We start from the raw sequence: 12,497 nt of genomic DNA, 5'->3' as shown, positions 1-12,497 counted from the left end.
AACGTGGATGTACGATGGCACCACCTATCGGAACCACGCCAAAAATCTCCGTGTCTCCAATTGTGTTTGCTCACTCCAATCGCATCCCTTTACTTTCTTGCAAGTTGCATGCTTTACTTTCCGCTGCTCATATACTCTTGCCATGCTTGCTTGAATTGTACTGTGAATGCTTGAAATTGTGCTAATCTCCAACCTTAACTTAAAAACTTAAAAAGTTGCTACCTTTACTTGTTGAGGGTCTAATTACCCCCCACTAGACACCTCTTCACAATCCTTTAACCAGGCTTTTGGAGATGAACAAAGCTCATGGGTTTCCATACATGTTTGGCTCCATTGATTACATGCATTGGAGTTGGAAGAACTACCCGACAACATGACATGGATAATTCAAAGGACACAAAAGGATGCCACCATCATTCTTGAAATCGTAGCAGACTAGAAGGCATGGATTTTGTATGCATATTTTTGGATGACATCAATGTGCTCTAGCGGTCACCTCTCTTTGCAAAGGTATCCAATGGGGAATTATCACTGGTGGAGTTACAAGCAAATGGACGCACATATAACATGGGTTACCACCTTGCAGATGTCATATATCTGAAGTGGGCTACTTCTGTGAGGCCAATTTCAATCCCCCATGGTAAGGCAAAACTCTACTTTCAGAATGCTCAAGCGGCCGCTAGGAAAGATGCAGAGAGAGCTTTTTGGGATTTTGCAAGCCCAATTTGCTATTGTGCAAGGACCAGCTAGGTTTTGGGATCAAGAAATACTTTGGTACATCACCATAGCTTGCGTGGTCATGCACAACATGTTTATTGAGAATGAGCGTGGGATAGATTTGGATTACAACTTATGTGATCTCATGGGAAAATTTGTGCGGACGCGGAGAAGGCAAGACCGAGTCTGGCGCTTTCTTTAGGCCTACCATGACATTAGAGTTAGGGATTCCAATACACATGTAGATCTTTAAAAATATCTCATGGAGGAGAGGTGGATATGACATGAGCAACAAGACACATGGTTTATCTCCATGTTTCATGTCATGTGTGTTGAACTTTGTTGTATTGTTTGTTGAATATTTTGTGTTCACTTTGATGTTGTGGATTGATTAATTTGTTGTTATGTTTGTACTATCGCCAGCAGAAGTGTATCCACAACATCGAACAAAACACAAATTATTCATCAAACAATATAACATCAAACTGAACACAAAAGGTTTTAGCCATAAGGGTATCCAAGAAAACAAAAGTTTTCAGGCATTCTTTAATACACATTGAACTATGTAATAATTAGTTGTTGTGGATTGATTAATTTGTTGTTATGTTTGTACTACTTATTTTGGATTAAATTTTGATGAGTTTGATGTTGAATTGTTGCTATACATATGCAAACTGTGAAGAAGAAATATGTCGTGCGGCTCCTGTTGGAGATACACATTTTTTTGCTGTCCTAAACTTTACTCTGAGCATTTTTTTATACCCTAAAATAGAACTGTTGTTGGAGATGCTCTAACTACCCCAAAATTTGACCTATAAATTGTGAGTCATAGCCACAAAGTGAAACATAACTCATATTTTATTTGTCAAACTTGTGGTCAACTTTTCGCAAAAAGATGTGGTCAAATTTTGGCATAAGATATAAGATTTGAGGGGACTAATAATCCCGAACGAGGAAAATATGGATCATCAAAGTAGCAAAACTTTTCTTTTTCTACATTCAAAATCCCCGAACGCTGACCAGGACATCATTCATTGATTTGTGTGGAAAAAAAAATACGTTTACATTTCAAACTAAGTCTGCAGTTGGTTGCTAAACTATACTGGCCCGGTACTGTGACAGCTGCTTTCTACGAAAGGAAAAGTCAAAAGATACAAAGAAAAAGGCAGTATACAACAAAGCGAGTTACCACAACAAAGTAACCTTTGAACGGGCACTCACTGCCACAAGCTTAACTTACCCAACCGTGACAGAAAAGTTTACCTTTCGAGGAGGGAAGTTTACAGTTACCCAGACCACCTGCTGCGAGATCTCTGCCACTCGCACGGACATCAGAAAATGCCTGAAAACTTTTGTTTTCGTGGATACTCTTCTGCCTCCTGCGAGAGGTTCGCATCGCCGGCTACGCCGAAAGTGACAAGATTCAGCCGGCCATGAGCATGCACGTGACGTGATTGTGTTGTCTCCCGGTTCAAAGCAATCTTTTTACGGACGGTGTACGTATACTATGAACTGTAATTGAGTTTACTTTCAGATTACTACTTGAATGTGTTTTTCCACGGCCGTGCAAGATGATGTGAAAAATGATTGCAGGATACGGGGCGGACGCTGCTTGGGTGCCGTAACTGCACCTGCAGTTGGGTCAATGGTATGTGGGCCAGCCGTCTGTTAGGCCCACATGTCAATGGCCCAACTGCAGGTGCAGTTACGGCACTGAAGTTCAGTCCGGGGCAAGATGATAGGCCAACGTATGGCCACTGATTTGCAATCATACCCTACCGTGCCTTACGCAGTAAAAAGCTGCTAGTGATCCGCAATCATAATACCCTGTATTAGTTAGTAGAAATAGAAACATGGAATATCAAGTACTCCCTCTAAACGATCTTTCTCATGTCTCCGAACAATAGGGAAAAACAACAACAAAACAATCAAAAACCAAAAACACAATCCAACGTAATCTTGATTACCGGATTTTGGGGAGCGCATAGAGTTATTTCTCACCCGTCTCCCATGATTTTTTTTTTGAAACAACAACAATAATAATAATTCAACATAATCTTATTTTTTTGGAGAAAAGGGAGTTTTATGGGGGTCCTTGACCAAGCCACGCACCAGTGGCCCGTTCATTACGACTATATAAACCTAGGATCTGCTATCCTATTTTGTTTTCTCATAATCTTCTGAGGAATAAACTCCCGGACAAGCATCTGTTACTTGATCTCTGCAACTAAGTGCTCGTACGTTGACCTAGACAATCTATTATCAGAGAGACTTCTGAAAAGGGGTTTCCCCCTGCTTTGTATTATCAGAGAGACTTGACAAAAGCTTCAGATGAATCAAACTGAACAATGATCTTGATTACCCCACCGGGGAATTTGGGAGCGCCAAGAGCTCAATCAATATCTCTCAATCATCTCACATGGAAAGCAATAGAAAAAGAAAACGACAATGAAAAAAATCAGGACGAATCTCCGTGCATACAAGTATGGCATGGATTGAGGTATAGCTATTTCTCAATCGATTGAGAAATAACAAACCCGCGAGAATCTTGGTAGAGCAATGAGGTTGCTGATGTAGACAACCATTTCCACCTTTTTCTTTTGAACCGCACAGATTATAGTAATCAATAAATGGAGTACAGTTGCACATACACGTGAAAATATCAGAAAAACCAAGACACGATAAATGTCCAAAAAACTTTACATAAATAACCCAAAATAAAACAGTATTACAAACAAGTCATGTTGTCCCTGCAGCCAACCAGATCTAAAACCGCCGTCGACCGTCAGCACCACCAAGACGCACACCCGACAAAGAGATGTAAGACCAACAAACCGGAATCCAGGAGAGGGCCATAGCCTTGAAGCGTTGAGAGCCAAAGATCAGACCTGAAGAACATACACTTGGCAATGTGGCGTGCCGGTTGAGGAAGATCCCCACGCCAACCTGGATCTAAATTTGACACATCCATTGTCATTGCGAAGGAAGACCGCCAACCCGCCACCGTTGTGCCACCAACCTTGAATCAGCACCAACATATCCAACTTGCCTGCGCCCCCAAGAAAGGCAGCAACCACCAGACAAGGGAAAACTTAAAGCCCACCCTTCGAACGAACCGTGAGCAGATGAGGCCATCAACACAGTGTTGCCGTCAGAGAGAACATCACAGTGGTAAGGAGAGATCGAAGCCACCTTATTCGACGGAGCAGCAACCACATAAAACCGGCACTACTAGATGAAGACGAGCCCTAAACCAATGGACCAATTGGAAAACAAACGAGAACCCACCTCTCCTCCACCAGCAGTGGGAGCGGCGTACAAATAGGGGTGGGGATCACCGCCTCGCCGGTGTCCAAAGGAGCATAGGAACTGCAACTTCTCTCTGTCGTCAAGGGGAGAGAGCGGAGCGGTTAGTGCTCTCATGCCATCCTTCTGATACATATATTGCAAAGCAATTTGTCGACGGTAAAAATACCTCGTGAATCTTAAAGGAAGCCTCTCTTTACCCTCCCACTAGTGATTGTCTTTTGGGTTTATAGATAGCTTCACATCACACATGCTATGTTGTCACTAGTGAAATCTCGTTGTGTAGACATCAGGCCATTTCTCTTCCAAAAGGACGACGACGCGCTCTATAGTCTTCATCTACCTCTTGACCCACTCGAGACGAGGTTAACATCACCCCATCCATCACACATCCAGACGTTCCACATTCATCCACCATCGCTTTCGCGCGACTACGAAGAGGACGCACGCATGAAAACACGCACATTCACATGAGCACGTCCACTTGGTCACGGACTGAGCCTGAGCACCAGTAACTCTCACTAAGCCCACAGTAACCAAACTCCCCCGCGGGTCCCACAGAAAGATAAATGCCCATGTGGGAGTAGATAAATAGCAGGTCCAAGTTAGATTTGTTTTACTATTTTTCTCATTTCACGAAGGAAGGATATTCATTTCAGGTTCCCCTCAGCAAACCCGCCGGAGAGAAGCACCAAAAACAAATGGGTCGCCATCGGTCCGTTATTATGGCACCACCAGCCAAAAAAGCTCACTCAGCAACCCCTTCTCCCCCATCCAAACGGCGGTCCTCCACGACGCGGGACTGGCCCGGCCCGACCCGACCCGAAAGCCCCCCTGCTCCAACTGGGCCACTGTAGCAGGTAGAAATAACAGGAAAGAAAACGTTTTTTTTTACCCCACCGCTCGTTTTCTATGCGGAAAAGAAGCCTTGTATACTGGCGCGTCGCACCTAATCTCCCTCTCTCTGGCCGGGTCGCACCTACTCCCTCCCCGACGGCTCACGCGATGCCAAGAGCGGGCCTTGGGAAACGTATCGATGCTTTGCGCACCCCGCTGTTCTCGTTAATAATGATCCGTGACATTATAGTAGTATGTGCAGTTAGTTAATAACCTGTCATTACAGTTTACAAGTCACATTTGCATCATGGTTGATGGCCTGGCTGACGGGTGGACGCGTGGGGGCTGTGCGGTCCGGCCAGAGTTATGGGATTGTACCGCGTAGATTTATTTGCTGCGTACAACAATGTTGTTGCCGCCATGAAAACGGTCGCGTCCCACCTACCGGATACAAGTACGCCACGAGCCTTCATGCCCTTTCGACCAATTTTTTTTTAAATTCAATTTTGCAGTAATAAAATTCCGGTGAGGCTTGTGTGAATCATACGTATATCGAACAAAAAGACGTGATTAGACGACCGAACCATATAGTAGATGCATTTTTTCTTGTGCCAATGCATGGAGCCCAGGAGACGGACCAAAATGAGCCAGCCGTAAAGCATCGTCCATGGATGCACATTTTGTGCTGGTCACGCTTCATTTCCCAACCATTTTTGCCGAGAAAAAAACCGAGGGCGCGATCTAGTTTAAGGTAAGATCCATTCCAGAGGGGCAAGGCCAGGATAGGGCGGAAAGGTTAATCTAAACTCTAAAGCAAGTGTGGACAGCGCGGCAGCGGGCCTTAAGAAATCGAGAAAGCTTTCGGAGCAAGCTCCCCACCCCCACCCCCACCCCTCCACCCAAGCCAAAGTGGAGTGGACTCCCCCCCAAGCCCAAACTCCTCGCAGACCGGAGAGAGAAATTTTACAGAGAGAGGGAGAGGGAGGGAGAGATCGCGGCGGGCAGGCGGGCAGGCAGCCCGTGTGTGTGTGCGTGCGGTCGCGTAATCGCTGTCGCATTCGCTCCTCCACCACCTCCTCTCCTCAGCGGCAGCGGCGCCTCCAGAGAAACCCGAGCACCAAATCCTAACCACCGCCTAATCCCCGTCCCCCGCCCCCCACTCGTCGCGGCGCTTCCACCGCACGCCAGATCGGCGGCGCGGGGCTAGATCCAATGCGGCCGCTCCTGCTTCTGCGCTAGTGGCTGCTGCAGCTGCTCCGGTGGCGGCGCTGGTTGGCTGGCTGCTTGATGCGGACGATCTGAAGAGGAGGAGGAGGCGCGGCGGGGATGGCGGCTGCGGCGGGGGCGGCGCCGAGCGGCGGCCCGGTGAGTGGCCTTCTCCCTTCCTCCTCCTGTGTGCGCTCTCTCGCTCTCGGATTCCTCGCTTGCGTTTGGGGGAGATGAGGTTATTTTTGGGGGTGATGGGTTGGAGTTTGGTATCTCATGCCCGGGCGGCCGAGAGATGCTCTGCTTTGGCGTGCGGACAGGCGTTTCACTGTTTTTGTTTGTCGAATTTTCGGGGTCGAGCTCTGGGAGGCGAGATGGCGTCAGAGGAGAAATGCCGCTCAGGGGTGGTGTCATGTGTGGCGGCTCTGATGCGAAAGGCAACAGAGCTATGGATGATGCGAGCTCGCAGGGGCAGCTCCTGCCTCTGGGTTTTGGCTGGACTGGAGAGACAGAGAGTGTATGTCCTATTACTCGAGCATAAGCGGATACGGATTTAATTTGGCTTGGAGTAGTAGCTGATTAGTGATTAATACGGCACATGAATGCCAATGGAACTGTTTGGGGGTGGTTACATTTAAGGAAAATGGACGCATTCTAGTGCCATACCGACGTTGAAACGAGGAACTGTTTGTGTGTGTCCAATTGGCTCCAGAGATGTGTGAGTTCACTGATTACTTTGCAGGCTGAGGGACGAGGCTTCATTCTTAAGGTGCCCTATGACTAGATAAACAAGGATTTGTAGTGCAGGGGGGAATTTAATTTTAGGAGCATGGTGAAGAATTTGCTGGAGCTTTTCCTCGTTTCGTTTTTGTGTGCATAGGGGAACAAGCTGCGTACATTCATTCGACTACTTGGATAGCTAGCTTCCACCCGTTTCACTATGAGAGACGTCTCATGATTCAGTTTGCTCATTATGTAATCTATCAGATATGTAGGTTCCTGTTGAGCTATCACTTTAACAGTGTTTCGTTTATCTGGGTAATGAGTACCCAGTTGACTGACTTCTAAGCATTCAAGATACTGTTATGTGTTATCATTAATTCTTTGTGCTGTCTCTGACATCAAAATTACCTCATAACCAGGTATTTAAGAGTGGCCCTCTCTTCATATCATCCAAAGGTAAATTTATTTACATCACACATAAGTTAACTATCCCTTTGGGGTCATAATATGCTGCTTGCCTTATTCTGTTTGAAGCAAAGCTACATAAGCAAGTGTCTACATCGAGCATTTACATTTGCTTTTAGTACTATGTTAAAGGTAGCAGTAGTGATTTTCTTTCTCTTTGTTCTTGAAAAATCACCATCAAGAAGAAATGAATTATATGCAGAGCTAAAACATGTAGTATATCTTATTGATGCTGCTGCTGAAGGTTTCTCTGTATTAGTACAAAAGATAATTAAGATGGGGGCTAGACCAAGTCGAGTTGCTTGTATTTTATCGCTCGAGAAAACACGAAAGTCTTGTGCCTTGAATTGATAGAAAGAAGATTTCATAATTACAGCCTAATCCCCATACAACACTAAACAAGAGCACTAGTGCCCATTGCCAGGATCAGCCGTAACTCTGTCGCACCTGCTGTTTCCCAAGACCTTTCTTCCACCTGAATCTGTATGAGCAAGCACACAATATTTGGTTGGTTTCAGTCGAGGACACATGCATTCCAATGCTTCCAGATCAGCCATGTGGTGAGCTGTTTCATGGTTGCCGTTCCATCCCCTTGAACCATCGGCGCGGAGTTGATTGCCAACCTCCACCACTCAGAAATGTCGAGTTACTTGTATACACATAGTGAATCCGTTGGTTGAATTGGATTGTAGATTCGAGCTACAGATGGAGATGCATCAATTAATAATACCATTATGGCACTATAGTTTTTTTTGAGAATAACTTGTGGCACTATAGTTAGTTGTGTTTCCTGTCCATGTGGGAAAGTTCCACATGGGGCCCATTCCCAGTTTCCCCAATATGTTTTCAACATCACAGTCATCAATATCTGTTACAGGCCCAAAGTAAGAGAGGAAGCTATAGGTTCTATATTCTTTGTGACCAAGTTAGAATCCGTGTCATTGGTTTCCTTTTAATACCTTTTCTCTTATGAGTTCCCGAGTCTGCCATAAATTTTGAAGTAGTTAAGTTGTATCCTGATACCTGACTATGATTTCAGTTGTAGATCATCAAATTCAAAATTAGTACAATTAGCTAATTCCTATGAGATACTCGGAAACCCTAAACTGAATCTTGTATAGGGAGGCACTATAGTTAGTTGTGTTTCCTGTCCATGTGGGAAAGTTCCACATGGGGCCCATTCCCAGTTTCCCCAATATGTTTTCAACATCACAGCCATCCATATCTGTTACAGGCCCAAAGTAAGAGAGGGAGCTATATTCCTTTTAATACCTTTTCTCTTATGAGTTCCCGAGTCTGCCATAAATTTTTAAGTAGTTTAGTTGTATCCTGATACCTGACTATGATTTCAGTTGTAGATCATCAAATTCAAAATTAATACAATTAGCTAATTTCTATGAGATATTCGGAAACCCTAAACTGAATCTTGTATAGGGAAATTCTCATAGTTTAATTCTCATTCTAGTTATTCGATTTGTTTGATTTGTGCTTAATCCCTCTACTATATGGGTTATGGCATGAGTTTTGTCAATCTACTATGTACATATTCTTATCATTAAAAGCAAAATCAGAATTTTTCCTACTTATACAGTTTTATTTTGCTTTTACCTGAAAATGAATGTTGCTCGTGTGATTTCCAGGAATTGGATGGAAATCTTGGAAAAAGCGTTGGTTCATTCTCACCCGAACATCGCTGATTTTCTTCAAGAATGACCCTGTCAGTATTTTCATTTTTGTCCATGGTGTAGATGTAGATATTATGTATACTGGAAAGCACAAACTAAGCAGATTTATCAGACCAGAAATTATTTTTCGTTCTGCTTGTTGGTCCAATATTTCGGAACACGATCTAGTATAATATCCAGCTAGATGCTTTAACCACATTCCTTGATCACTGCCAATTTGTAAGTCTGGTTTGATGTTCTTACTTTTTTCATATGCCCTGACATTTATGTGTGTATATTGTATACCATGGTCAATTTCTTGTGTGAGTATACACTGTCTTGAATTTAGTGCTGAATAGCAGAATGGTTACTTAGGCTTTGCTGTTTTCAGTTTTCTTTTCGAGCGGAAGTTTTTTTTAGTTCAATCTCAGTGATGTCTTCTCAGCGCTTGCTGCTTGATTTGATTGCAGCTTTATTTCTTTTCTTCCGGTATTCACCAACTTCTCATGTGGTCCTTCACTTAGAAAGTAAAAAAAAATACCGAATTATGTTCAGTAGTTGATGCTTAGCTGGCGTAAACCTGCTTATTCTTGTTCTTGCCCCTACTTAAACCGTGAATGCTGTTTAATGGAGCTACTTGTTAGAATATTATACAGTCCATTCATTGGTCCATCACTCCATCGTATGAGTTAATTCTCACTTCCTTGACAAATGCTTCTTCTCGACATTGCAGAATTCCTTACCCCAAAGAGGTGGTGAAGTGAATGTTACTTTGGGAGGAATTGACTTGAATAATTCTGGGAGGTACGTGTCATAAAAAATATATTCTTTTGTTAATCTCTTGGTGCCTTTTGCAACAATATTGCTGTATTAAATGTTATTCATGGCCAGTGAAAAACAAGTCCTTGTTTTTTTTTTTGCTGTTTTCCCAGTGTCATACTAACAGTATTTCCCGTTCACAGTGTAGTGGTCAGGGAAGACAAGAAGTTATTGACTGTCCTATTTCCAGATGGTCGTGATGGTCGTGCTTTTACCTTGAAGGTATATATTTTCCCATTTAAATTGGCAGATTCACTTCAGCAAATGCAACTTTATACCTTTTAATGCTCCTTCAAAAGCTAAATAGAAGGGCTTGCTACTTTTAACAGGCAGAAACATCTGAAGATTTGCTTGAGTGGAAAACGGCATTGGAAGAAGCTCTTGCACAGGCTCCAAATGCAGCTCTCGTGATTGGACATAATGGGATATTCCGTAATGACACACCAGATGCATACGAAGGAGCAGCTCCAAATTGTTGGTTCCTCACACTATGTTATGACTTATTGTTGCTCATGACAAACTCAATCTCTGATTGTTCACTCATACCTCTCCTCTGACGGCTGCAGGGAGAGAGAAGAGGCCTACCAAATCCTTGGTTGTTGGAAGGCCAATTCTTCTTGCACTAGAAGATATTGATGGCAGCCCTTCTTTTCTAGAAAAAGCTTTGTGTTTTCTTGAGAAACATGGTAAGACTAAAAAGAGTCAACTATCACTAATGTTTGGAACCGTCCGCACTTTGCACTTGGTAGCCGTATGCTGCCTCACAACCAATCTGGAACATTTAACCAGAAATGTGAACATCTTGCAGGGATAAAGGTGGAGGGAATTTTGCGTCAGGCTGCAGATGTGGAGGAGGTTGACAGAAGAATGAATGAATATGAGCAAGGTTTATGTCACTGCATAGTTGACATTTAGAACAGTTCTGTTATTAATTGATGTTTTTGGTTTGGTAATTTTAATGTCATTGTACCTATAGTTCAATTTGGGCACCTGTTTCTGTTTTATTCCAGGCAGGACTGAGTTTGCACCGGATGAGGATGCTCATGTTGTCGGTGACTGTGTAAAGGTACCTTGCTGTGATTCATTTGTGTCTTTTTTTTCAAGTATCATACAAGTCAATTAGAGTTTCAATAGTTCACGTTCTGCTTGCCAACTATATTCATGTGAACATACATCTGCAGCATGTTCTGCGTGAGCTACCGTCTTCTCCAGTGCCTGCTTCCTGCTGCACAGCATTATTAGAAGCTTTCCGTAAGTGCTCTATTCATGTTAATCTAAATAGGTCTTGCAAGAAGATATCTGTTAGGGTAGTTGATAGGTTATATGTTTTTACCATAACTTTGAGAACTATTAATAAATATAAGCAAATTCACTATTTTACACGATATTAGAATAAACATTTGCAGTATGCTAGATACTGCATTTAACCAACATTAAATGCTATTTAAGAATACTTGGAGTATTTACTGCTTTGCACTCGTATCCTTGACCGAGTTACCAAGTACATCTTCTAAGAAGCATGGAGGCCTTTCTTCTGTGCATCTTTCTATGTCAGGAAAACTATGGATTCATCGGCTATTAAAGCAGCATAAGGTTGGGGAGGAGCATCTCCACCTTGCTGCTGTAAAGTGTATATCACTAGTTTTGAAGGAACTACTTCAACGTGCTGCACTAGATATCGCTCTAGAAGCGAATATAGGCCAATATGACAGCAGGAGACCAGGAGTTCAGTCCAAAACTCCTAGAACACAAGATATAGTCCAAGATCTTAGATAAGAACACTTAAATTCTATTATAGATAGGGGGTGGGGGTGCATAGTCTGGTTACAAACTAGAGGTGATGACCTCGATTTATGGCTTTGGGAAGCCTTCACGTCTCAACTTCTACATATGGCTAGAACACTTCAGAAAACATTACTTAATATTACTTAAGATTCAGTATTCTACTCGTAGCTAGAAGACTCAAAACAGTGGCTAGGGTTAAGAAAACAAAACAAATACTAGACTGGATGGACTAGAAGTATCGTAGTCAAACAGATTTCACTTCTGTTTTTTTCCTTCTACTTCTCTCTATTGTTCCTCATCAGTTATATTGGTGTTGTAGGCTAAGAGCCAATTTTAAAGGGTACATTGGACTCATAGACTAGACAAAAACCAGTAGCATTAAACCTAAACTATTTGAACATCTGACTAAACTCTTGTAACATTTGGTACCTTAGCAAGTAGAATGCTCATATCATGGCCATGGATTGAGGCTATCTTATCAGAAGTTGCAGTTTAACAGAGGTAGTTAATATATGAAATTTCATAATTTTATTCATTTAAAAAGATGGCTGTAGAAACCTAATGATTGGTATATCTTAGTTATCTAATGTTTTGTGTTAATTCATATTCTGCTCTTTACCATTCTTTTTCACTTCTACCATCCTTGTTTAGGTCTAGAGAGTAAGGAATCTCGGATAAATTCGATGCGTGCAGCGATGTCTGAGACATTTCCCGAGCCTAATAGGCGGCTGCTACAGAGGTTAGTCTTCTTTTTTGGGTTGAAAATGGGTAAACAATTTTACCTGCGGGGATATCATGCCAAACATTACATTCTAAATATAATTCTTTTTATGATCAACCATATGGTGAACCTAATAGTTTATGCAGCTGGAACAGAACATATGTCTGTCAGTGGTGGAGCTTGAATGCAATTTTAGGAGGGGTCAAAAGTCCAGAACATAGTTGAGGGGGAGGGGGCTACTGTGCTTGTTTGTG

At 42.8% G+C, this 12,497-nt stretch overlaps 1 protein-coding gene across 2 annotated transcripts in view; it reads left to right on the top strand.

Moving 5' to 3' along the window:
* Positions 1 to 5,758: 5,758 nt before the first annotated feature.
* Positions 5,759 to 12,497, top strand: part of LOC119362638 (rho GTPase-activating protein 7-like) — an 11,566-nt gene continuing 4,827 nt past the window's right edge. Inside the window, exons 1-11 of one of the 2 annotated variants that reach the window (XM_037627883.1) lie at positions 5,759 to 6,225; positions 7,209 to 7,245; positions 8,895 to 8,971; positions 9,652 to 9,722; positions 9,881 to 9,959; positions 10,067 to 10,211; positions 10,304 to 10,423; positions 10,546 to 10,623; positions 10,748 to 10,803; positions 10,919 to 10,988; positions 12,174 to 12,261. In XM_037627883.1, the coding sequence (XP_037483780.1) occupies positions 6,187 to 6,225; positions 7,209 to 7,245; positions 8,895 to 8,971; positions 9,652 to 9,722; positions 9,881 to 9,959; positions 10,067 to 10,211; positions 10,304 to 10,423; positions 10,546 to 10,623; positions 10,748 to 10,803; positions 10,919 to 10,988; positions 12,174 to 12,261 (860 nt within the window). In that variant the 5' untranslated portion in view covers positions 5,759 to 6,186. The remainder of the gene's footprint in view (positions 6,226 to 7,208; positions 7,246 to 8,894; positions 8,972 to 9,651; positions 9,723 to 9,880; positions 9,960 to 10,066; positions 10,212 to 10,303; positions 10,424 to 10,545; positions 10,624 to 10,747; positions 10,804 to 10,918; positions 10,989 to 12,173; positions 12,262 to 12,497) is intronic. The other variant, XM_037627882.1, reaches the window with a different exon arrangement.

This window comes from Triticum dicoccoides, chromosome 2B (assembly GCF_002162155.2).
Source record: "Triticum dicoccoides isolate Atlit2015 ecotype Zavitan chromosome 2B, WEW_v2.0, whole genome shotgun sequence".
Classification (NCBI taxonomy): domain Eukaryota; kingdom Viridiplantae; phylum Streptophyta; class Magnoliopsida; order Poales; family Poaceae; genus Triticum; species Triticum dicoccoides.
The sequence above is the reverse complement of the archived record's forward strand: the minus strand, read 5'-3'. Positions and strand labels throughout refer to the sequence as shown.